Source organism: Erythranthe guttata, chromosome 10 (genome assembly GCF_056151865.1).
Source record: "Erythranthe guttata isolate IM_541 chromosome 10, IM_541, whole genome shotgun sequence".
NCBI classification, from domain to species: domain Eukaryota; kingdom Viridiplantae; phylum Streptophyta; class Magnoliopsida; order Lamiales; family Phrymaceae; genus Erythranthe; species Erythranthe guttata.
Window position 1 is genome coordinate 19,397,239 of NC_142542.1, and position 27,164 is coordinate 19,424,402.

Genomic DNA, 27,164 nt, shown 5'->3' on the forward strand with positions numbered 1-27,164 from the left:
GATATGAAAGTTCACAAAATAAAGTGCTGCAACTATTTATAGATAGCAAACCTCCATATATAAATGTGTGTATATACATATATGCATTAATTGATACTACTATCAAATATTGCACATACGTGATGTAACTTTTCATGTAATTATACTTGGATGACATGATTTTTGTGAAAGTTGGCATTTAAAGGTTTGTAATTTTGAAAGTCTGTTTTGAGTGTGTAAAGACTCCGGGCCCATCTGAATTTATATGGAATGAACCGATCGAAAAAATATTACTTCATCCGTTACATAATATCTGTTATTTTTAAAAGATTTTTTTTTGTTTTATAGTATCTGTCGTTTTAGAAATCCAATACTGCATCAGTATACAGTTTCTCAATTTTACCCTCATTAACTCTCCTCAATATTCTCTCTTATTAATTAAAGGCAAGGGCATTTTAGTCTAAACATACATTTTTTCTAAAATCAAGTCACGTTTAATGATATTCTCAATCCATGTCCGAAGCTAAAAAACAACAATTATGAAGGAACGGATAGGACCCGCGATTCTTCCGGGCCTAACCGAAGTTCGATGGTTCGGCCCAATTATATTTGAGTCGGGCTTAATTTTAGTGACTCGGGCCGAATATGAACCGTTTTATATGAGTTTTAGTCATTTTATTAAACCCGATTGTCAGTCCTAGAAACGAAGGGAGTATATATATATACTTGTGATTTAATTCGAAGCTCGAATACCTATATTAAAACATTATATGCTCTCCATGTAAAATCATCCACTTAATGAGAATTCCATTATATCAATCATTACACCATTATTTGTAATATTATCAAATTTACAATTGTCCTAACAAGAGATTCAATTTAATTGAAAAAAATAAAATTATTTTTACCGATTCAATTTTGATGAAAAATATAATGTAGGGACAATGTTCCACATACTTTACATAAAGGGTATAATTTTTACTTTATTTTTAATTGTTGTGACAATATATATGATGTAAATTATCTAATATAGTATTATATATTTCCTTCCAAATAATTTCACTTTTGCATTCATAAGTCATTACATCCTAAGAAAGGTAATGTTATATACACAAAGGATTCTTTACATGTAATATCAAACATAGTAAGACTCTCTCCCAAATGGCAATGTACAAAATTAGGGTTGTTCAAAACCCATTGTTAATTTCGTTTCCATTTTTATATTTCTACTTTATATTTAGACCTCATTTATATCTATTTCACTTATAAAATCATATGAAATTGTGAATTTGTTAGGGGAGAAAAACCATAACATTCATTCTTATCTTTTCTCTAATGATTGGCTAATTATATTGATGTTTGTATTACATATATACATAATCGTACCAAGAAAATATATTCGAGAGTAATGAAAATTTAATTCAGCAGACGCCCACAAATTAAATTTTTTTCGTCCAAATTAAACCCCCCTATGGACCTCACACGTGTTGAGCGCACACGTATCGTATCGATTATTAGTCCTATTCACACGTGCGATTGTTATTTCTCTTTTCCAAACAAACGCAGGAAATCTCCGCTCGTGATTCGAACAATTATAACAATATAGCGATTCCAGAACGATTTTCACTTACCTTTTTTTCAACAATAGAATTTTTCGAAATTATATTCTCGAAATTTAGTCGTAAAATAATTGCTCGAAATAAAATCCCTACCAAAAAAATTGTTTCAAAAGGTGGAAATTGCCACCACCACAAGCAAATTCACATTACCACATGAGGTAAAACTTCTACACTTAGTAAATCAATCACTCCCTTTTCCATATTTTCCTTCCAATTTTGCCCCCAATAATACACCATGAAATTCTTGAAATACATCATAGATAGTAAGTCTTAAACCAAGAGGCAATTCCCAATTACCAAATATATTTTTATTTTTTTATTTTTTATTATTTAATTTCTTTTGGGCCCAAAATCCCATAAATAATATTTCGTTACATTTTTTTCTATCTCCATATTTAGGGTAAATGCATTGATAATCTTTGTACCCCACTCTTCTATATATATAGATACATATTTCACCACCAGAAACAAATAGTAAGGTTCTTCAGATTATTTTGTCTTAGGCAGTAAAAAAAAAGAAAAAAAAAATCAAGAACCATGGGGAGGGGTAAAATAGAGATAAAAAAGATCGAAAACGTTAACAGCCGTCAGGTAACGTTCTCGAAACGGCGCGGTGGATTGCTGAAGAAGGCTAGGGAGTTGTCCATCTTGTGCGATGCTCAGGTCGCCGTCATAATCTTTTCCGGCACCGGAAAACTTTACGAGTTCGCCAGTTCCCGGTAAAATTAATTTTTGGTGCTTTAATTTATTTTTTAATTATTTATTTTATATATCTAAATACTGTTTCGGCTAGATGAAAAGATTCTTGCAGAATTAAAAAATATCCAAGTTATTTGATTTGATTCTCTAACCTTTTTAGGTTTTATTATTATTAGGTTTTGAGCATGCAACAACATTTGTTGTTCTTTTTTTTTTTATTAAAAAAAAACATTTTTTTATTTTTTTTATTTTTTTTAGGGTTTCATAATTACGGTAATCTAAAGAGATTAAGATTAATTAATATTTTAATATGAATTGGACGAGGCTAATTATTCACAGCCTTAATCAACAAGTTACATTTGTTTATCATAAACCACAAAATAAATGAAGGGTAAATTACAACCGCCCCCTAAGGTAAGTTCTATGTACGAAAAAACCCCACCTTTTTCAATAATTACATCCACCTCCTGAAATTTGTAGATTTCTTACATTGACACCCTTTTGCAGGGTTGTGGATGTAAAACATTTACAAATGAAGGTGTATGAATGTAATTTCTCAAGAATAAGGGGCTTTTTGTAAATTACACTTTACCTTAGGGAGGTGGTTGTAATTTACCCGATAAATGAATAGCCCAAAAGATAGGTGATGTCTTAACATTGGGCCGGGCCTGAAAAATATATTTCTTGGATATATTAAATTAAAAATACTATTTTTCCAAAAATAAAAAATACTATTTTTTTTTGAACAAAACGTTTAACACATTAAAAAAAATTAAAAGATTATATCACCAATTGAATGTTACAAAATTAAATTAATTGATTGATTTATCTTACAAAATATGAATATTTGTTTTATTAATTATTTTGTGTGGTTAATTTATTTGAAGGATGGAGCAAATTCTGGCTAGATACAGTCGAAACCATGAAAGGCTAGAACTTGCAGTAGTTGACCATGCACCTAATCATCAGGTAAATTGTTTTTAAATTATTATTGTAAAATTATATTATTATATTGGACTAAAACTGTGAATGCGGTAAAACTGAAGGACCAAAAGTGTAAATACCTCGAACTTATTGAATCGAGTTTGTTAAGGATGTGTTTTGCAATTTTGGGACCGAAAAAAACGAACATTCCCTACTTATAATATTATGGTTTATTTTTCGTCGTTCTTTTAATATACATGAGATTATAATTGTAAATTCTACTCGTAATCCGATGTTCGTTTAATCTTTAATTATTTTAGAACGAACCGACGGCTGATATAATTGCCCTCAAAGATGAAATTGAAAAGCTTCATATGGTTAACCGGTATGTTTCAATTTAATTTATTTTATTTTTTAAATCAATATGAATATTTTAGGGGATTATATATTTATTTTTTTATTTATTAATTATTAAAGTTAATTGTTTTTTTTATTAGACGTATGATTGGAAAGGAGTTGGAGGGGCTGTCGTACAATGATTTACACAATTTAGAACAACAGCTTACGGAGGGGATCTTGTCTGTCAAGGATAGGAAGGTAAATTCGCAAAATATATTTTTCTTATTTTTATTAGTAAAAAATATTTTATATAAAAAAAACTAAAATCTCTATCTAAACATAACCTTTTTTTGCTAAACCATTATACTTTTTAAAAAAATATTTGAAAACATAAATCTGATTTTATAAATTATTAATGTCATGTAAACTAAAGTTGATTAATTTAAACTCATGGATTTTATTCACAAAAAAAAAATCTGGTAAAATAATTTGTTGAAGCATTTTACTAATAATAGTTAACCAATTAATTTCAGGAAAAAGTATTGAGGGAGCAGCTGGAAAAATCAAAAGTGCAGGTATCCGTATTTTTCTTAAAACTTCTTAAAATTAGTAATTATTAATATTAGAAATTGTTAATCTTTTTTTTTTTTTTTAATTAATTAAGTTGGGGTCTCCTTATTTTTCTTAAAAAATCAATTAGTGGTAAGCTACAAAAGTTATCAAATTATTAAGTCCATTTGTTTTATTTATTTTTTTGGATTAGGAAAAGAAAGTTCTGGAGCAAAATGAAGCTCTGCTTGATAAGGTAATTGATTAATTAATTCAAAGAAATAAAATATAAAAGTAGTAAGTGAATTTTATATATATATATATATATATATATATATATATATATATTACCATAAATCATAATATTATCATCATATTTTATTAATTAATTATATAATGTGTTTGTATAATTTGAAAAATGCAGATTGAGGAGCTTCGTAGACATGCAAGGGTCACGAGTAACGAAAGTCGTGTTTTTGGAAGCAAAGAAGCGTGTTCAAGCTCCATGCTCGACTGCATTTCAGAAAAGGAAGGGCTATCTGATACTTCGTTGCGCTTGGGGTAACTTTTCCGTTTTACGATTTTCTCTCTCTCTCTTTTTTTTTAACTAGAAATTAATGGAATTAATTAATTAATTTAATTTTTTTTCCAAAACTTATTATTTATATTATAATTTTTTTTATAGATTTTCATCGGTCGATATTTGTGGCAAAAGGAAAATCGATAAGGTGGACGAAACAACCAACGACAACTAGAGTAACATGATATTGGATTAAACGTAATTTTCTCGAATATGAACATTTTTACTTAGAACAAATCAAGGATTTGCTTCTTTGTTGTACCCTTATTGTCTTTTACAATTTTTTTTTTTTAATGCTTATTAGAATTATTAAAAACTATGCTGGTTTAATTAGATTATACAGTGATGTAGTATTGTGGTCTCTCTTCAAGTAGAGGAGAGGTGCTGAGTTCAAACTTTTTTGGTTGGTTGTATTTTAATGATTTTTATATAATCATTTTTAATAATAATAATAAAGTATGATTAGATTTTTTTCCCCTTGAATTAGATTAAATTGACATTTTAATCTATATCTCAAATTCTCTCTCTCTCTCTCCAAGCCTTTATATAGACGCTGCCTGGGTTTAGGGTTTCTCGAGCGTCGTCCTCTTAAGACTTTCCTTCCTTCTTCGAGGGATCGTTTCCTTCGCTAAAGTCACGAGATTTCTGGAGGTCGTAACTAGGGTTTTCTTTGACCTTTTCATTCACGATTTTCTCTAGTCGATTCTTTTCCTCGTTCATTTTCTCTTTGGTATCTCATATATATATTACCAACGGAGCGATAGACTAAAAACCAACCCAATCTCGATATCATCACTGGGGAAATTGAAAAGGGCTACGAACTTCATGTATATACGGACCTTAGCCCGGGCCTTGAATCGTAAAGGATCCGGTCCATTCGTTAGAAATTATGCCGAATCTACCCCCATGATCACATGGTTTCATGTAATTAGACAAAAAAAAAAAAAAAAAAAAAAAACTATACACCTATTTGGATTAAACAAGACTATATTTTTGTTCTTTGACTACACAATACTTGAGAATGTAATAATATTATATATACACCAACAATATATATAATGTGTGTGTATCCTATATAGTATATACCCCTTAGAACTATCAAGAGACAAGACGAAAGTAACTATAAATCATGTATGAATCCTTAGTCTTTAATTACCCTTGTCCCATTTAGATGTAATATTTTACAAAAATATTTATAGTTAAAATTTTAGAAAAATAATAATATTTTTTAATTAGATAAAACTCGTAACCCATGGTGATTATGTAATTAATTTTATTCTTTAAATTTCTCTCTGAAATTATAAGTTGCTACATATTTAATGGGCAAATAACGGCCACCCTCCTGACGTAAAGTCAAATTACGAAAAAGACTCTTCATGCGTGGATAATTATACAATCACCCTTTCAATTATGTATTATCTTACACGTGCACTCTTACAGTATCAAATTTACCTAATGAACGAGGGATTTTTTTGTACAAAAATACATAGTTGATGGAACATTTGTAATTACTCAAACACGATGGGGTTTCGTAAGTCAATCTTATATTACCTCAAAGGGATGGCCGCAATTTGTCCATATTTATTTCTAGGTATATTATTTGAATTGGTGGTCCTAATTCTTCCACGTCGTCAATATACACGCTATATATATCATACAAATGTTTAAGCATTGCATCACATGCAACAATATATAATTAATCTATTTTTAGCGGTCAATTAGTCATTAATTAATACATTATCATTTTGTTGCATTATTGTATTTCATCAATTTGGATATGGAGTTTTAAATAATGTTACGTAATAATAACAATAATAATTCAAAGAACATAAATATTGTCAATAAATCAAAGTACGATAATATTATGGCTACAAACTTTAAAAAATATATAATAAAAGAGTTGACCCACTGACGTCGACACAAGTTGACCTTGGTGAACAATTGTAATTTGTGGGTTGTGGTAATAAAAGAGTCCACGTGGCGTTTATACAGTGAACAAAAATGGGTAGGCCACCAATCATATTGACTAAAGCCCAAATAAACAAGATGTTTGGAACCGGCCCAATTTAATTTTGATTAAATTCTTAATCAAAAACCATACAACAATACTTTTATGCTATATATTATTATAAACTTAAATATATATATATTTAATATCTTTTTGGTAATGAATAAACCTAAAACCAACCATATAGGTGCATTCGGTAAACTTATACTCTCGTATAATAGTTTTTAAACTATATCAGAAACGTAAACTACACTAGACTAATCATATGTGACGAACTCGATATTCCAATGGTTAACCAGTGAATTATAATTTGAGTCGATTGACACAAATTAACTTGTTTCAACTGTTAGATTATCCATCGTTTGACGTATATTTAGTATCTTAGTTTTGCTATTCTAAATACACGTTGACAAAGGTCACCTCTCAGTTGTAACATCAATAATATTTGTCTAATTGATGTTAATTTAATTTTTATTTTTTTTAATTAAGTTTTTGTCATCTCTAATGTCACTTTCATAATTGGGTTATTATTTAACGTTTCAACGGCCAAAAATAAAAATAAATGGTATGATTAAAGCTGATTATTGAAATTTAAATGTCAAATTTTAAATATTTATCGGTATCGAATCGAAAAAATCGAATTAATTCAGTAAAAAATTGTACGAACCGATTAGTTTGAAATTTGATTTACCGAAATTTCGGTACGATTCGGTACAACTATTATTAATTATTTCTCAACTAATTCGGAAATTATCTAAAGGGACAAATATTTTTGTAGCAATAGAATTTGAGTTAGATAAACTATTTGGAATATTAATTCAACTATTGAATTTAAGTCCCTTTCAAGTTTAACTACACCTCCAACAACAAATGACCCTAATAACCAACAATCAACTAGCAATCATATCACATTAAAAATATTGGCTTTCACTAATTATCATTCTTTTTTATTTATTTATTTTAATGATTTTATAATTGAGATGGCATTCATCATGCTTTTTCATTGTACAAAAAATATAATAATAGTTATTACCTATATATATATATATATATATATATATATATATATATATATATATATATATATATATAACGAAGGAATTGCAGCAAACTATGTAGGTGCACTGGGTAAACCTACACTCTCATATAATACTTGCAATGCATAAACAAAAACCACACTAGACTAATTATACATGACAAACTCTATCTAACGACCGTTGGAAGGTAGGTTCGAGCGTGAATCAATTAACACAGTCTAACTTGCTTCAACAGCGGACCGAAAATTCTTTCTTTTTTAATGTTTAAAAGTGGTGATCCCTAATAAGGACAAGGGGTCCTACAAAGGATGCCCTAATTAAAGAAGATCAATGTCATTGAGCATTTGCACGTGTATAAATATGATTGATAGTTGCTTAAAAGGGTCCATTTTGTATTTATTTATATATTAATTCATAACTTAAAAACAATTATTGCCTTTTGTATATAAGTATTAGGCATTAGCCCCCATTGAAATGATGAGCCGTTGAGCACACCACCCCCACACTAATTCATTTCCCCCCTCTCTCTCTCTCTCTCTCTCTCTCTCTCTCTCTCTCTCTCTCTCTCTCTCTCTCTCTCTCTCTCTATATATATATATATATATATATATATATATATATATTACTTCACACTCCAAACACCATCATATAAATAACATATCACTACACTTTCATATTTGTCTTCATTTATTTATTCTCTCCATTCTTGAATTGCACACACACACACACACACACACAAACACACACACATACACACACACAAACACACACACAAACACGCACTATTTCACCATCATTTTGTTTGTTGGCTTAATTGTGGTGGCAAGAACTAAAATCTTGAATCATACTTTCATATTCTTCCTCTAAAACACACACACACACACACATAGTTACACACATATATATATATATATATATAATGAGACAATATGAGCAAGTAATTCCTAATGCACTTCCAAGAACTAGCAGCACCGACGGCAAGATAGTTGTCTCCGGCAACTTTTTAAGATCAACTTCGTCGTCCCTCGAGGATTTCCACCACCGTGCCATAGTCCGCCGCCCCTCCAACTCCACCACCACCGCCTTCAGCTTCCTGAGCAGAGGCCGCAGCGGCGTCTCCGCCTTACTCCGGTCGCTCCTCTCGGTTTTCACCTTTCCAACCATCCTGCCCAGATGGCTCGGCGTCCCAAACCAACTCGCTGTCACCCCCTCGCTCGGCCGGAAGGTTACCGGAACCCTCTTCGGCCACCGCAGGGGCCACGTCAGCTTCGCCGTCCAGTACGACCCGAGATCCGAGCCGGTTCTGCTGGCGGAGCTCGCCGTGTCGACCTCCGCGCTGGTGAAGGAGATGTCCTCCGGGATGGTGAGGATCGCCCTGGAGTGCGAGAAGATCCACCAGCCGCGCGGCGGCGTTGGGGGGAGGGGGGCGGCGGCGGTGAGGCTGTTCGGGGAGCCCACGTGGACGATGTACTGCAACGGGAGGAAGTGCGGGTACGCGGCGACGAGGGCGTGCACGGAGTCGGACTGGCACGTGCTGAGGACGGTGCAGAGCGTATCCGTCGGGGCGGGGGTGATTCCGGTGGTGGACGACGGCGGGAAAAGCAGCGCGGCGGAGGGTGAGCTGCTGTACATGAGGGCCCGGTTCGAGAGGGTGGTGGGTAGCCGTGACTCGGAGGCGTTCTACATGCTCAACCCGGATGGAAACGGTGGGCCCGAACTCAGCATTTTCTTGCTTAGAGTTTGATTTATTATTGCTATATTTTACATTATTACACACAAATATTTTAATTAGTATTCCATATGTTGCTTTGAGGGGATTTCTTATATTTAATAATCATAAGTCTCTGTATTATAATTAATTAAATTTGGAGAAAATTGATTGTTGAGGAGGAGGGCCTTCTACTTCATATGGTTTATATTATACTTGTACCTTTTTCTTGATGTGGGATGCTTTTTTATTTTTAATATGTTGCTTTAATTGCTACATTTGTATATTCATTTTTTTTTAAATAATGAAGTAATCTGCAGTCAACAATATAGTTGTACTCCGTAAACATATGCTCTCGTATAATAGCTTGTAAACAATATGAGAGACGTAAATCACACTAACTAACCATGTGTAACAAGTTCGACCTAACAACTCTTGACAAATGAATTTGAACCTGAATCAGTTGACACATACTCATTTACTTCAACTGCTACCATCCCTTACGTGACAGCATTTGTATATATATCATAACTTTTATAATTAGTTAAATTTCAATAAAAAAAAATATTTGATCATGATCGGTATACTTATTTAGATCACTTATTTTGATTTTTATGTTTCATTATGTATTGCATTTTGCATCTACATGTAAATAGGGGTATAAAATATGCCAAACTTGAATATTAAATAAAAATACAAATTGGGGTTGGGGCGTAGGGCAACTCGTGATGCTTCAATTTGGAAGCACTAAAGTTTGCACATGGTTTATTTAAAAAAATAAACTATATTGTATTTACAAACCCTATAAAGATTCTATGCCAAAAAGGGATTTAAATAATTTAAATTTGGATTAATATGCATGTATTGTTAATTATAAAACAACAATTTTTATATATTTTTATTCCCAACAGACGTGGCTTAACCTAGTTCAGAAAATTAGGTCAGATGTTTGCAAGAGAACTCCAGAGTTTTATTCTTACACATATATTATTCCACGTATATTCGATAATATTCAATGCTCACATTTAACAAGCCAAATATTTGCTATTTTTCCACATTTAGGAAAATATCAAAATTGAATATGAATCGATAAAATTTCCGGAAAGACCGACTTACTTATTTGCTTCGATGAATGTTCTGTACTCTTTCTTCATTTTCACACCCGATAGAGTCCTGTAGATTGGAATCGAAAAACCGATATCAACATATATTCTCTTTAATGCAGTCGATAACTGCACCGTAAATCATAATCTCGCCTCGTTTTAAAAATATTTTATTATTATTATAACGAACCTGATCATTTCCTTGTTCTTGAAAAACTGTACACAAGGTGTGCCCATAATTCCAGCTGCCTCGGCAATTTCTTGATCTTCCTCGATGTCGATCTCCACAAAATGGACATTCTTGTCGAATTCTTCTATTACCTGCCACACACAAGTTCACCGTACACTATTTCAGGACATTTCGTTGTGCAATCGTAAGCATGTGTAATAAATCACTTTGACTAACAAGTATTCCAAACTCAGTTCTGCTTCTTTTTTCTTCCAGTAAATCGATAACACACACACACACACACACACACACACACATATATATATATTACCTTGCTTAGAATTGGTTTCAAGGTCCGACAAGGACCACATGTCGGTGACGTATATAGAACACATATAAGTCTTGGGCTTTCATGGTACAGCTTCCGTAGAGCATACTACAATGACAAAAAAGAATTCAATACGTAAATAATATCGTATTTATGTAAGTTCGATAAGTTAAAAAGCTTGTAGAGAAGTCGCACATACCTGACCCCTGTGTTTCGTCAGTGTGATATCGAAACCTTCGTTTACATCTTTGTCAGTAAGTTCTTTCTTAACCTCTTCCGTCACAGGCTGTATTTTAATAATAAATAAAAACGTAAGACAGTTTCAATCAACTTTTTTTTTTGTGTGTGTGTGTTGTTGTGTGGTCGCATACCTGATGAAATTCGATGAGTAGATCTTCGCTCGTAAGATATCTTTCAACCGAGAGAGCTGCAACGCATCCCGATCCAGCTGCAGTTACAGCTTGTCTCCATTCATGATCCTAATTTTCAGACAACAAAAACCAAGATCCTAGTTCATGAGATTAAGACAGAAAAAAAGAGCATAACTACTAGTCGAATGAATGTATGCAATATTATTATTATTACTACCTGTACATCACCAGCAGCAAATACACCGTCAACAGAAGTTCTAGCAGAACCTTCTTCGACCAAAACATAGCCAGAGGAATCGAGATCCACCTGGCCATCCAACAACTGGCTGTTCGGTGAATGACCGATCCCGTAAAACAAGCCTTTTAATTCGAGGACGGATTCTTCATTAGTGTTGACTTTTCTGACCAAAATCCCGGACATTTGCCCTTTAGTGTTGCTGACGACATCCACTGGTTCTGTATTGAAGTGGACGGTCACGTTTGGGTTGTTGAATACTCTGAAACATTCGCCATAATATCAACCTGTTAAACAAACATTCACGAACTTGAAACTTCAAAAAAATTGCTTATTAGTAATTCAATCCCGTATGATATATATCCTAAGAAATAAATTATAAGGATTATGATGGTTATTAAATAAATGTTTTTTCGAGGCATAGTTCTAATTTTTTACGTTTGTATACATCAATGCAATTTTTATCCTTCATTAGCTGTGTATTCTAATTGAGAAACTAACAATGGATCACTCAAGCAAGAGTTCTTCGGATAAATTCACTACTGTTGTCAAACTTCACTTTGTACATTTGATTAGCCATCATTAATTAAATAATTGGACTTTGTTTGATGTTTGGTAAACCCAATAAATGCCCCGGGTCGACCCGGAAATATTATGTTATCATGCCTTTTAGGGAGCTTTTTCGTTGGATCTTCCGGGGTCCAATAAAAACAATTGGGTATTCATTAGATTATTTAATCTTATCTTGGCTAATCCTATTTTGGCAACCAAACGAGGCCTTGGTGAAAACATGATTTATGATAGACGCAGATTTTTCATTCAAAAGCCACAATATTGTAAGACGAAGCAGATAAGAGAGAGAACAAGTTCCTGTACGAACCTTATTTTGACACCTCAAAGTAAAATATTACTAAAAATAAAGCCCGATTAACAACTTAAAAGGATAAAGATATATTTCAAGTATGTATAAACTCACCTATCTTGCATTGCTTTTGATGCCCTCAATTGGTCCCGACGAACAAGCAAGTGTACATGACGAGCGTATTTAGTCAAGTACAGAGCTTCCTCTGTAGCTGTGTCGCCTCCTCCGACGACAGCAAGGACTTGTCCTTTAAACAATGGAGATGCTCCATCACAAATTGCACATGCACTGATTCCTCTACTCCAAAACTCGTCTTCTCGAGGCAATCTCAGCCTCCTTGCAGTTGCCCCAGTAGCATATATAATACTGTGGCATTTTACCTGAAAAAATCGAGAGAAAAAAAATCATGATTCACCAAAGTGTAGACAACTGAAAATTCTCAAAATACGATACTTGTGCTATTTATCACCTTGCGTTCGCTACTTTGCACTGTGAAAGGTCTGTTTCTAACATCAACGAATTCCACATCCTCTTGATATAATTCCGCTCCCCAACGCTCAGCTTGCCGTCGCATCCTATTGACAAAAAAAAAATCCGAGAGAATATTAGCAAAGCATGAATCGAGATCTAAAGAAAACGGGGCAGTTTCTAGAGTCGAAATAAATACCTATCCATTAAGTCTGGACCAGTTATTCCATCGGGAAAACCCGGGAAATTCTCGACTTCAGTTGTGGTCATCAATTGTCCACCTGGAACACCACCTACTTGATACCCTTCAAACACTACGGGCTTCAGATTGGCTCTAGCAGCATATATTGCTGCTGTGTATCCCGCGGGCCCCGATCCTATTATCACCAGATTCTCAATATCCCGAGCTGCAAACGAGAACGATCCAAACGCATTTAGGAACGAAGCTAACAGAAGACTCAAATGGAACTAGACATTAATACAAATCAATGCAAAAAAAAACTAAATCGTTTGACGAGAGCTTCGTTTTCGTGCAACAAGTCGACTAGCATACGACAGACGACAGTCAACAACAGTCAACAATCACACAAGACAATGCTAATAAATTCAAATTGTTGAGGCATGAACACAAGATTCATCTGCACTTTACTCTATTTAAGATTTTTCTCCAAATAATTCAAATTCATAAAACAATTTTGCAAGGATAATGCACAAAATTAGTTTAGAAGGACTTAATTAACAGCTAAACCAGTAGCAAGAGCATTAAATAACTAGGGCATCCAATTTCAATTCCTCTTCTGAACCAAGTCTACACAAATCCATCGTTATTTTCAAATTTAAGATAAATTATCAAGTCAACACGCAACACTCTACAGTACGCAAATTCCCAATCTGAATGAGGAAAACCTGAAGAAGAGTTGGGCTGTTCCTCGACGGAACTTGCTACGGCGGCGACGCGGAAGGCGGAGCGATATATGCGGTGGTGAATCAACCGAGTTGAGAAACCAGCTGCTTCGAGCGGAGCGGCTCGTCCGCGGGTCGACCCGCTTTTGAGGAGGATTAAATTGTTGCGAGAAGGAAAGAGGGCGGCGTTGAGAGCGAAAGGAGTAGCCATTTAGGCCGGGTCGGGCTCGGAATCGGAGCCCGAATCCGAATTGTGCTCCGGCTCCGATTTGGTGGCCGTTTGTTATCTTGGGAAGCGGAGTGACTGACTGCTATTGGTTTCGGACAATACGATATCCCCTTTAACCAAATCAGTCCATCAAAAATCGAATTACTTTTTCTTAATAATTATAAATAAATAAATAAATAAAGAAGAGAAAATTGGAAGGATAATTTTGTAATATTACATATATTTTCTAAATTCAATTGATGTTAGCGCTGCAAGTCGGATGGATCAGATCGGAACTAGCCTTTTCGGAAAATTTCCACATAGATTCGGAAGTATTAAATCAATTTCAATTCCAATTCCAAAATTTTCGGAATCTAAAAATATATTCCAATTCCAAAAGGCTCGGAAATTTTGGAATTTCGGAAAAAAATCGGAAATCACATAAGCTTTAAAATTTCAAAACTTAGCCGAAATTTTCTATAATGTTCATAATTTTTCAAAAATAAGAACATCCACGTTGATAAAAGTAAGACTAATAACTATTAAATTTCAGTAAAAAATAAATAAAAATAAACACAACATAATATCCAATAAAACTTCTAACGAAAATTCATTATGTCAAAATCCTAAAACAAAACTTATAGGTGCATTTTTCGGAAAATAAGTTTTATATAATATATATTATTTACAGGTGTATGTTTCGGAAAAAAATGGAATTTTTCGGAATTAATTTCGGAATTAAATCGGATTGGAAATCGGAAGTTCCAAATTTGTTTTATATAATTCCAATTCCAATCCAAAAAAATCGGAAAAATTCAGAAATCGAAATTTTGAAAGTCGGAATGAAAAAAGGTGTTCCAAAATCGGAACTTTTCGAATCGGAACCGTCTGAAATTGGAAATTCCGTTCCAACTTGCACCCCTATTCATAGTATTTGGTATTTTTTTAATAAAAAAAAATCTTAAAATTCAAGTATTTACAGTACTTTTAATATTGGGGTAACTTCGTCTGTGCCAAAATATTTATCTATCCTAAGTACAAAAATCAATAAAGATGCAACTAATTTCAAATATATATATATGATTCAACCAAATAAGCTGATGGATCTCCTGGATCCGAATATGTTGGTGGATCTTCTGGATTCTGCGAATAAGAACAAAGACAAGGAAAACCGGGCTGAGGCCGGAGTTAGCACTCCGACGATCAAATCAGTATATTTCTGGTTTTAAGAGATTTTAAAGAATAGATTATATGTTTTGTAATTATGGAAAAAAGGATGATCCTCTGATGAATTAATCCTTCCTATTTATAGGAAGAGCTCCTGAGAACGGATTCCAAACACGGACTCCACTCCTCTTTTAGATGTCACTTCTAATGACTATTAAATTAAACTTACATGTCCCCTCGGTGAACAGTGTTATGAATAGTGTTGTGGGCTGCTTATTCCCTAGATTGCATATTCTCTGACATCTTTTGACATTTGAGGAGAGGGGCATTAAATGCAAGACGATTGCCTCAGATATCTTAGACCATATCTTACAAATCTCCCATTTGCCCTCTCGCCACTGAGAACAACTTACCTCTCGTTCCCCGAGATCGACTCTCGATTAGGTTTCCTAGATAGGCCCAGAACAATGATTTACCGAATCACCTAGTCTGTATATTCTCTGCTATTCCTGACATTTTGAGAAGACACGCATTAAATTACGTCGGCGGTGTTGCTCTTCTTTTTAGATAATACTCCTTGCTCTCGCCCTCTTTTTGAACGAGCGGGAATCCCCCTCCTCTCGCCTTGGAGTGGATTCTCGTGGGCCTCCCAATAATTGGGCCACTATTGGGCCTTCTTTCAATGGGCCAAGATAGTAATTCTTTACCGAATCAATATATATATATATATATATATATATATATATATATATATATATATATATATATATATATATATATATATATATCGAAAGTGACAAAATTACCCTTGGGGCGGTTTTGGTGGGCTGATTTGGGGCTGATGGATCTCCTAATCTACACACGGCCACGGACCGGTTCGGGCCGATTTCGGGCCGGTTCAAACCGGTTCACGGTTCACATTTTCCGGAACCGGAACCGGCCCGTAGTATGGATGGTTCAGCGGGCCGGGTCGGCCCGCCGGTTCGGGCCGGTTCCGGGTCAGTCCGGAAATTTTGAATTTTTTTTTTGTTTTTTTGAAATATTTGATAAATAAGTAAATTGAGGGGGAAAAAAATTCAAAAAAAAAGTAAATAACGGCCGGTTCACTAGCCGTTATTTGTTTTTTTTTGAATTTTTTTGAATTTTCTTTTTTTTTTTTTAAATCCGGGTGAACCGCCGGGCCGGCCCGGCGGTTCACGGTTCACCATTTCTTAGAACCGGGCTCGTCCCGGGTAGGACGGGCCGGTTCACGGGTCCGAGCCGGTTCACCCGGTCAACGGGCCGGTTTGGGCCATCAACGGGCCGGTTCGGGCCGGTTCCAGGCCCAAAACCGTCCCATGGCCGTGTCTAATCCGACCACACCGAATCCGGCGAACCATATCCGAGTTTGCAGTCTAAAAGCATCAATCCACGCAGTGTTTTTCGAAAATGATGTCCTAATCCAATTCCATCCCATCAACCCAACAAAAATAGTCCTTGATATATTAATTGCTTATAAACTAATTTATGGAATAACTAGGAGGGAGTTGCGATTGATAATAGGAATATAATAGCTGTTAAGTATATATATTTTCCCGATGATACATTGGTCATTTACAAAGTAAATGCAAGAAGCGGGAGAAAAGTGTAATCGTATAAATCAGATTGCATGGGCGACTAGACACGACCACGGGGCGGGCGGGTCCGGGCGCGACTTTTAGGGGACCCGAAACCGACCCGTGGGGAGGCGGGTCGGGTCCGGGTCCGACTTTTAGGGGACCCGAAATTGACCCGTGGAAAGGCTGGTCCGGGTCCAGGGTCCGTTCATCGGGGTTCGGGCCGGGTCCGGGTCCTAACCGGTTTTCCAATTTTTTTTTCAAATAACCACAATAAAGGAAAAAAAACTTAAATTAAAACTTGAGATTAACTTTAAATTCAAAATTAAAAAAAAAAGTTGAACTTAAACACTAAACAATTTTAGAAAAAAAATTAAACGATTAATATCGAGACATAAACTAAATAAAATAAAAGTTGTGAAGATTGGATTAGGGGTATTTATAAGTGAAAATAATAATTGAATTTTTTTCAAAATTTCAAAATTTAAAAAAAACAAATTTCAATCTTTCTTTTAAATTAAATCGTATTTTTTTTATATATATTTTCAAAATTATATATATATATATATATATATATATATATATATATATATATATTTGTTATTAGTGGAGATTTTTAATATTAATAATAGTGAACATCACAATTAGTACTATCATTTTTATTAATATACTAGCATTTTTCCCCCGTGCGATGCACGGAATATTATTTCAAAAGTGAAAAAAATAATCAATGTAATACATAATATTGATAAAAAATCAGAGATTGATAATTGTTAAAATTATAGTTAGAAATTAGTAAAAAATATTAAAAATAAATAATTACAGAAATACCATTAGGGTTTTTTAGGGTTGCCCAGCGTTTCTTTCTTTTATATGTAAGATATGCATTTGTTATTACTTATTATAATCATTTTACAGTCTTATATGTATGTATGTATTAGTAGTTAGGATCGTTTTATTATTAGTAATGTTGTCCGAGTGGTTGGTGTTCTACAAAATCGATCGGGCCCCCCGAGTTCGAATCCTAAATTCTGCATTTTTTGTGTGGCCGTGTCTAGGGCGACCACACCATAACGTCTAAGCGCGCGACCACACCAAATTAAATCTCAACCTGGCGTGGATACTGCGTAACTATATATATATATATATATATATATATATATATATATATATATATATATATATATATATATATAACCAGTTCACTTCACAGTTCAATATTTTGGCTCCTCTATCTTAATCAATAATTCTCTCTCTAAAAGACATTTATCTTTGGTTTTCTCTCTCTAAATTAAAAGACATTTTATCTTTGGGTTTCTCTCTTTTCCAAGGTACTTAGAAAATCCTTTCATGTTGTGTGTGTGTGTGTGCACTTTCCTGGTGAAATAAGTAGATTTTGTTTTTAATTTCTGCATTTTTTCTTATGCAATTTGGGCGAACTGTGTGTGTGGTTAGTGGTTACAGTTCACAGATCAATATTTTGCCTTCTCTCTCTCTTAATCAATAATTTCTCGACATTTCTCTTTTCTCTTTGGTTTTCTCAGCTGCCATTCTAGAGTTGAAGATTTGAGATCAATATTTTGCCTTCTCTCTCTCTTAATCAATAATTTCTCGACATTTCTCTTTTCTCTTTGGTTTTCTCAGCTGCCATTCTAGAGTTGAAGATTTGAGGGTATTTGTTGGGTTGTTTAATGTGTGCAGAATCTGTGATTTGTATTAATTAATGTGTGTAATTGCTTTGGTTGCAGATCTATGTCGTGGGTGCAGCAGTCGTGGGAGTTGTTTAAGGGAGTGAAAGACGTTGTCGAATTTATGGTGCATTTGACGAGTATGTTCAAGGCGTGGTTACCAAATCAAATGAGAAGAATCACAGGCGGCGCCGGAGCTAGTTCAGAGGGAGTAAGTGCAGGAACTAATTCGGAGGGAGTAAACCGGCGACCGATGGTGTTTGTGATTCCCATCATGAGAGAGGGGCCCAGGCCGCCGAGGGGAATATCAGTTTGTGAAACAATTGTGCAATATGCTGGAGTCACAATTGGAGTGACAGCTCTTTGGGAGTGGTGCTGGGAGAATAATGGCTTCCGAAGAACATGGGACTTCATAAGAAGGAACTGGATAACCATGGGCTTAAGTCTGTTGGCTATGTTTTATGTCAATAGAGTTAGGCTGAGGAGGATTACTTCTACATCGGCAGTGGCTAGACCTTCTCCGGCGACCATTTCTGTTGGTGCTCCGGCGACCAACTCTGCTTCCGCTGCACCTTCTCCGGCGACCAAATATGTTGCCGCTCCGACAACCAACTCTGCTGCCCCTGGTCCTTTCCGCCGACCATTTTCGCTGCCGCTCCTGCGACCAACTCTACTGCTGCTGGATCCCACTTCTTGAAGCCAAGACCCTAGTATTCTCTATGATTTTATAGGAGATTATCTACTACCATGCAGAGTATTATTACTGTTATCTCGCCTTTAATTTTTAATAATATTGTGGTTAAAGTTTTATAGTTTAATTAATATATAATGTCTCTAATATTTGATATGCAAATATAGTTGAACTGGAATCAATTAATAATTAATAGTGCTGAAATGTTAAATATTGTTTCATTCTGCGAATACCGTTTTTTATTTTGCCTTCTCTAATTTTGAGCCATTTTTAGTTTAACTTTTTACTCTAATTTGAATCAGCTAAATTTGTTTAGTTTTTCTAGTCTAACTCTTTCTAATCTATTTTAAATGGGCTAAATTAATTATAGACGACAAAGTTATGTATGCTGGGCTATTGCTCTAACCCAATGGAGTTTCATACATGGAATAAAACAATTTAAAAATAAATAATTTGCTAAGACATTTTTATGGCTATCATATATTAAACAATCACAACATAGAATGACCATACGACTCAAAAAAAATGTTGTTTTTTCTTAGGCTCAAAACCCACCTATACAAAATTCATTATACCTTAAATCCTTTAAAAACTAATAATGACTATAATGAATTAAAAACTAATAATCTAAAACTTTCATAATGTAAAGTAACAGACATGCATATAATATAGAGTATAGAGTATATACATCCAAATTGCATAAACTCTAACCAAAATATCCAAGGATCAAAGTTGAAAATAAGAAACATAATAATATCCCAAGAAACATACTATTAATATATACTAAACAATAAGTTGTACCAAAATTTCCAATTGTAGACTGCAACAATCATCAATAAGGAGACCTTTCCAATTACGAATTGTAGCAAAATTTACGGATGCCCTCTCTACGCAAGACTTATCCGAAGATGTAAACCAATGAGAAACTGCAACACCGGAAATTTTCGTGAGCCAAATAGTACATCTAGACATATTTAAGAATGAATATACCAAATTTATTATAAAAGAAACTCATTGAACTAAAAAGGAATTACCTAATTTCAAAATTACAAAATTGATGGTAAGATTTTAACTTTGCCTTAAGATAGAAACTTACACAATGCATGCATGCTTAGTAATGTAAACATAAAATGTAATTAATAATTCTTAGTTAAAAGAAATTTACGTTTTCGAGAGCTTTGAACAAAACCGGGTCTTCCGTTTAGGCGTATGCAAAACTCCGCCTTTATTTTTTGATAGTCATCGAAGCTATTTGCACTAACACACACCAACTCCATTAACAATTCACGACCTTTTGAATCGGAATCTCGATTTGGATATAGCTTCAGTTTCCTGGGTTTATAAATTTAAATTAAGTAGTAATAATTGATAAATTATCTAGAATAGAAATTGGACATAAGAAAGAAGAGAAAGAAATACCAATTAAAATTTGCTAGGGTAAATTCTTCAGAAATCCAAACACCATCTTCTTCCAATATAGAAAATTCTTGAATCTTCCAATCGCGTGTTTGCGGAACTTCGGTGGGTTTGAGGAGATTGACGGTCTCAATGACTCGATGTCGTTTGATGACTAGAACTTCAGCACCAAGCACAATGTTGTCCTCAACAAGGTATCCACTTGACTGATCAGTCAATGCTTTCTTGGAGATCAGTTTCGAAAATCCCCATTTGGACGTTGTTCCATTAAAACACCGCTCGTTAACTAGAGAATTAACAAGACTTGTTAATTATAAATATATATAAATACTATAAATAATATATATATATATATATATATATATATATATATAAACTTGTTCTTGAAGATACAAAACTAAATACATACAGTTAAACCTCTATAAATTAATAGAGTAGGGACTAGCAAAATCCTATTAATTTAGCGAAATATTAAATTATCGAACTAAAAGTTTAGTATGTTTACACCTAGTCGTAGCCGAAATAAATTACTGTATTAATTTATCGAGGTTCTACTGTACCTCGAAAGCAAGCATATTTGTCTAAGATCTGGTTATACAAAAAGATAGTGAATGTGACATTAAACTCCCAGTCTTGAGGCAAAGAACTGGTTTCAGTCATAGCCAGGTACACAGAGATATGGTCACGGTCACCGTTTTCTTTACCGTCGGGGTAAATTATTAGTCTCCTGTCCAAGTGCAACTAGATTTTACTCTATATATTCAAAAAAATAAAAAAATGTGACACATATATATAAACATTACCAATTATAATCTCCAGCTACGAATTTCCTGCTTTCGTATTTATGAATGCCGTATTTAGAAAGTAGGGAGAAAGAATTAAGTTTGGTCGCAAAATGTGCAGGCGATGCATCTCTTGTTTCCACCATCAATCCTACCGAACCGAATCGTAAAAAACATAAACGGTTAATGTAAAAACCCAAAAAAAAAAGTTTAACTAAGAAATAAATTTGCAAAATATATACGAACCCTCGTCGTCGTCGTTATCCGCGACGGAATTTTGCTCCTTAATTCTTGGAACGGGGTTTCGTGGCTTCGTAGAATCTCCTCCTGTTAAGCTATCTAAAAGCAAACCTAAACCTAGTGCACCCAAACCAATCACCACAAACTCCATTTTGGCAGAATAAAATAAACCCTAATTCCAAAAGGCTAAATATATAGCAACAAAAAATAAACCATAATTAGTTCCAAAAGGTTAAGTATATATATATAGCAACAGAAAATAAAGAGAGAAGGTCGATTTCTAGTTTATTATATTTAATATTTAAAAAAATAAATAAATTTTAGGGCTTTTAGGGCCCATCTTCTCTAATAAATGATTATGGCTTTATTTGTTGTTCTAGCTTATAGCCCATTATTCTTTTTCCTATTATTCCATTTCATATCGTCACGAATTGATTAAATTAATTTATTTTTTGTTATTTATGCATTTTCATACATTTACATTTTTACAATTCTCGTGTTGTTTACGAACTATTTCTTAATATTGAAGTTTACTTTTAATCTCATGAGGTTTACATGCTATTGCGCGAGAGATTGAAGTTTATCAATTACAGTATAGGGTCGCGGTTGTTTGTTATAAAAAAAAAAGAAAAAAAAAGAACAAAAACTATTGATAACTTTTTGTAATTATATATGTGGAAAGTATATATAGGAAATATTAACCCTTTAATCTTTATGAGTATGACAAAGAAGACTTATCCCAACAACTATTGATAACTTTTTCCTACAAGTTTCAATTAATTATAAATGCATAGTTGTTTGAATTTTTATTGAGTTTTAAAAATTATGTTTCAGTTTGATTTGATAAGTTGAACCAAACACCTACTAATCAAACTCATTTTTTTTTTAAATTATTTTCTTCTAATCGAGCTCGAGCCAAACTTCATAGCTTATATATCGAATGAAAATATATATTTAAATTTGATTCGTTATGCTAATGAACTGAACTCAAACCAGCTTTTAACAATCGATTTTGAATTTAGTATCAAGTAATTTCTTATTTACAATAAAAAAAAAAACATTCTTAAGAGCTTAATTCATTCTTACATTAATGAAAAAATACGGCTATTTATTTATTTTTCTTGATAAAATATTTGATTGAAAATGGGTAGTCTTGTTAGTGACGCAGATAAATTTCAGACAAGAAAATAACTCATGCAACAAAGTCAACAAAAGTCACTATGTAGAAAAAGAAAATTCGAAAGTTGTCATAAAGATTATGGTGGAACTAACATTCAAAACACAACTGTGACATAAATTCTAAATACATTAAACCAATTGGCACGCTACATTTTTAGAATATAATTTGGTAATTAATCAGCACATCAAACCTTTATTTGATTTAACAAACAATATATAATTAATTAAATAATTACACTTGTCACATATTTAATTAGTCCACTAATTTTTTTTAGACGAATGAGTCCTTGTTTTGATAAATTAGAAAATTGCGAATTCATCCCTCAAGTTTCAAATTCTACAATAAGGTTTTAATATCCGATTGAGGTAAATTAAATGTCCAACATAAAGATATTTGATTGTTCTAGAACAGTCCGAGCTGGTGCCACCCGTCGTTTCATAAGTTGAAGAGATCGGAGATAGGCCCCACGTCATAAATTGTGTATTTTGATTGTTCTAGAATAAATACATCGATCATTCATATGGACTTGGACAATCTATGTGATGTTCGAAAATCAACAAATTCAAGATATACTATGTACAAAAAACCTTCTAGAAACATCATTGCATTTTGACACGGTAAACAAGAGAGTCCGACATTATTTTAAATTAAGCTCGTCACATATTGTTAACCCAGTCTGATTTGCATCTCTCGAACGATATGCAAACTACTGTACAAGGGATGATGAATGAATTCACAATGTCAATGAAAACACGACACATTTAATACTAATACTCGGTCTTTACCCGTTTTAATTAACTTGAACCAATATCTAATATTATTGATCTATAATGGAAATTCACATTAGAAAAAATGTGGGGTAACATTTGAATAAAATGCCCAAATTTTCACCCACTCCAAGGTTGAAAAATTCATATGGCAGAAAAAAAATGTCATCTACAAGAAAGAAAAACTCAACCAATTGAAAATAATAAATAGCACATAAAGAAAAGATGTGGAAGGTGCATGGTGTCTCTATCCCAATAAGTCAATACACACAAATCCTATGTGCGTTTACACTTCACACACACACATACACACACACATATAGAGAGATAGATACAATGTATGTATGTATATATATAGAGGATACGTACAAAGCAATATTTGGTTGGTTTGTGAGAAGGGGCCAGAAGAAAAGCTCCTTGCATTTCCCATGAACTGTGGATCAGTCGTGTTGGGCTTTTATTGCTGGGGTTGGGAGTTTCTAACCGCCCTTCTTCTCTTCTCCACCACCCCCTACCACCACCTCCGCCACCTCTCCTCCTCCTCCTAAAACCTCTTTCTCCCTCTTCCAATCCAAATATATATAAATACACATATACATACATATATATATAACATAACAAAAAAGAAGAAAGAAGTTTCTATAATGGAGAGTGATCAGAGTGAAAAGGGGTTGTTGGTGGAGGAATATGTGAGGAAGGGTTTGCCGCCGCCTCCTTTCTTGATGAAGACATATATGCTGGTGGAGGATCCGGCGACCGACGAGGTTATATCTTGGAACGAAGGCGGCACCGCCTTTGTGGTGTGGCAACCGGCGGAGTTCTCGAGGGACTTACTCCCCACACTCTTTAAACACAGCAATTTCTCCAGCTTTGTTCGGCAACTCAACACTTATGTATGTATCTCTCTTTCTCTCTCTCTAGATTTTCTTAAATTCTTGTTTTCTTTTAATACTCTATATGATTAGATGATAATAGATCACCACCACAAAGCACATACTTATCACTAGCTTTGCATGACTGCACACGCAATTCCGAAAATCAAACCAGACTACTCGATTCGAGATAGTTTGTTAAAGGTTAGTTCGAGCTCGGTTTGTTAACATAATGAACCGAGTTTGAGGACATATTTTCGTTCGATAAGCTATGAAGCTCCATCAAATAAAAATAATTAAATATGTAACAAAAATCAAGTTATTCGAGCTCGATTAAAGCTCGTTCGAGTTCGACTCGATTGCTAATCAAACCAAGCTCAGAACACAACTTTGAAGCATGGTAACAATAAGGCGACTCGATTCGTTTACACTCTTACACACATATATAATAAATCAACTATGTAATTAGTTTTAATCCTAAAGGGCCAATAACATCAGAAAAATAGATGGATTTAACATAGAATAAGCATAACAATCGAGCAAAAGTTCACCATCACGATTGAATTAATCATAAATATAGGGTGAAAAACACCATTTCTGCAAATTATAGGGTGAAAAATAGAAATATGAAAGATGCTTACTTCTTCTCACTTGAATCCTTATCCTGCGAATCTTCTACACCGCCGGAATCGGAGTTATCGTCCGCATCGAGTATCGTTCCGTCGGCCGGCGCAAGGCGAGGAATTCCATCGACAATCGGAAACGAAACGCCGATGGAATCGCTGATCAGCGAATTGGTTTTCTCGCAAAGACGTAAGGGCTGTTTGGAGAGTGGGCAGACAAGAATCTCGGCGAGAGTGGTGCTTATTCCGGCGCCGGCGCTTCTCAGAAGAGACACGTTCGCTCTTACCATTTTTATTCCGATTCGTTCTTCCGATTTGGGTTTAATTGGGCTTTTGTTCGTAATTTGAAAAGCCCTACTAATTTGGGGATTTTTTCGACTTTTACTTAGGCTATGTTTGATAGTATTAACTATTAAGTGCTTAATACTGAATGTTGAATCGATATTTGAATGGTTAAGAGGGGTACTTGAATGCTGAATACTAAACATTTAAATCGTTTGGTAACTAAAATTTTATTACGTCTGAATCGTATAATTTTACTATATTAACCTTCAAATTTTTTGAACATATGCATTAATAAACAAAATTACGAATAATATTTAAACAAAAACATAATCGTAACCATAACCTTAAAAACATATTTGTAATTATAGACCTAATAAATTAAATGATATTAATTGAATAAAAGTAAATACGAATAAATAGATTTAACTCTAATTCTTTCACTAGAAATGTTAGACAAAAAGTGGTAAATAAGCATAAAATAAATTTAATCCTAAAGTTTTTTTACTATAGATGGCAAGATAGAAGTGGTAAATTCCAACAAAACCAACACAAAGAATTAAATAATAGTATATTTAAAATGGGAAATAGTAGGAAATTGCAAGAGAGCATAGTGGCGTGAATTGTTTTATGGGATAAATTAGTCAAATAGCCATTCAGCTCGACCTCTGATTGAATAAGATATATGTTTTAAACTGAATCATTAAGCACTTAACCATTTAATTCAGATGCTGAACACAAGAAACGCTGACCGAATCAGGAATTGCTGCCATTCAGAGATCATTCGGACCAATCAAACAATGCCTTAGTGTGATTATATTATAAGATTTTAATATTACCATATGAACTAATTTCAATTTCAGAAACTATTTATTAATTTTGCTTGATGAATTTATTCTTTTATACTAAATTTCATTTCCCATATATACTAAAGTTAATTTATTGCTTATCTCGTATTGTATGTCAAAAATAGAGTATCTGATACAAACTGCTAACTATTTTCTATCTAACAATTACGTGTAGGGTTTTCGTAAAATAGCAACAAATCGGTGGGAATTCAGCAACGACATGTTCCGTAAGGGTGAAAGAGATCAACTATGCGAGATCCGTCGGAGGAAAGCATGGTCCAACAAGTCGCAGCCTAAAGTAAAAGTCCACCAACAATCACCACCACCACCACCGCGAAAAGATCAATCGTCGGAAAACGAAGACCAAAGGTCTTCATCAACCTCGTCTTCGTCGGAATTCACTACCCTAATCGACGAGAACAAAAAACTCAAGCAAGAAAACGGGATTCTGAATTCCGAACTGGCGACTATGAAGAAGAAATGTAAGGAACTTCTTGATTTGGTAGCTATCTATGGAGGCAAGTGTGGGAAGAAAGAAGAGCAAAAAGAAGAGGAAAACAATGAGGGGCCAAAGCTTTTTGGTGTGAGATTGGAAGTTGAGGGTGAAATTGAGAAGAAAAGAAAGAGAGTTGAGATTAGAGGAGGGTGTTAAGGTAATTAAACAATATGCATAAATAAATGATCTTTTGGAGCTAAATTAGAGTTTATGAAATTTTTGGGGGTAAAAAGGGAATTTTACGTAGATATGTAACATGCAAGAATGTTGTATAAGGAGCTGTGAAGAGACGGTTCCTAATTTAGCTTGTCTTGAATTGTAAATAAGTTTTAATGGAAATCTTTTATGTAAGAAAATAATTTGCCAACTTAATTTACATTTGCAATGTACAAAGCAAAATATATTATATATTAATATCTCATATTTTG

At 33.8% G+C, this 27,164-nt stretch overlaps 6 protein-coding genes across 6 annotated transcripts; 3 read left to right on the forward strand and 3 right to left on the reverse strand.

Annotated features, from left to right (window-relative positions):
- Positions 1-2,064: 2,064 nt before the first annotated feature.
- On the forward strand, positions 2,065-5,172 carry LOC105970746 (agamous-like MADS-box protein AGL18). The gene is made up of 8 exons (XM_088824425.1): positions 2,065-2,317; positions 3,185-3,266; positions 3,542-3,606; positions 3,719-3,818; positions 4,094-4,135; positions 4,324-4,365; positions 4,534-4,670; positions 4,795-5,172. The coding sequence occupies exons 1-8, from the start codon at positions 2,136-2,138 to the stop codon at positions 4,862-4,864; spliced, it is 720 nt and encodes a 239-aa protein (XP_088680551.1). The 5' UTR covers positions 2,065-2,135; the 3' UTR covers positions 4,865-5,172.
- A 3,192-nt stretch (positions 5,173-8,364) lies between these two features.
- Positions 8,365-9,652, forward strand: LOC148767770 (protein MIZU-KUSSEI 1-like). The gene has a single exon (XM_088824430.1). It carries the CDS (start codon positions 8,654-8,656, stop codon positions 9,476-9,478), a length of 825 nt encoding a protein of 274 aa, XP_088680556.1. The 5' UTR covers positions 8,365-8,653; the 3' UTR covers positions 9,479-9,652.
- A 738-nt stretch (positions 9,653-10,390) lies between these two features.
- Positions 10,391-14,263, reverse strand: NTRC (NADPH-dependent thioredoxin reductase C). The gene is made up of 10 exons (XM_012972681.2): positions 13,885-14,263; positions 13,178-13,385; positions 12,980-13,085; positions 12,625-12,890; positions 11,631-11,910; positions 11,414-11,521; positions 11,242-11,328; positions 11,046-11,150; positions 10,736-10,866; positions 10,391-10,615 (listed from the first exon to the last, which is right to left on the reverse strand). Exons 1-10 carry the CDS (start codon positions 14,090-14,092, stop codon positions 10,555-10,557), a joined length of 1,560 nt encoding a protein of 519 aa, XP_012828135.2. The 5' UTR covers positions 14,093-14,263; the 3' UTR covers positions 10,391-10,554.
- A 5,865-nt stretch (positions 14,264-20,128) lies between these two features.
- LOC148767771 (MATH domain and coiled-coil domain-containing protein At3g58250-like) lies at positions 20,129-21,819 on the reverse strand. The gene is made up of 6 exons (XM_088824784.1): positions 21,675-21,819; positions 21,450-21,579; positions 21,207-21,373; positions 20,650-20,932; positions 20,499-20,562; positions 20,129-20,194 (listed from the first exon to the last, which is right to left on the reverse strand). The coding sequence occupies exons 1-6, from the start codon at positions 21,817-21,819 to the stop codon at positions 20,129-20,131; spliced, it is 855 nt and encodes a 284-aa protein (XP_088680910.1).
- Positions 21,820-23,996: 2,177 nt separating this feature from the next.
- HSFB3 (heat shock transcription factor B3) lies at positions 23,997-27,108 on the forward strand. Its single transcript, XM_012972632.2, has 2 exons — positions 23,997-24,508; positions 26,416-27,108. The coding sequence occupies exons 1-2, from the start codon at positions 24,260-24,262 to the stop codon at positions 26,890-26,892; spliced, it is 726 nt and encodes a 241-aa protein (XP_012828086.2). The 5' UTR covers positions 23,997-24,259; the 3' UTR covers positions 26,893-27,108.
- LOC105949341 (Trm112p-like protein) lies at positions 24,865-25,539 on the reverse strand. The gene has a single exon (XM_088824435.1). It carries the CDS (start codon positions 25,398-25,400, stop codon positions 25,125-25,127), a length of 276 nt encoding a protein of 91 aa, XP_088680561.1. The 5' UTR covers positions 25,401-25,539; the 3' UTR covers positions 24,865-25,124.
- Positions 27,109-27,164: the final 56 nt, after the last annotated feature.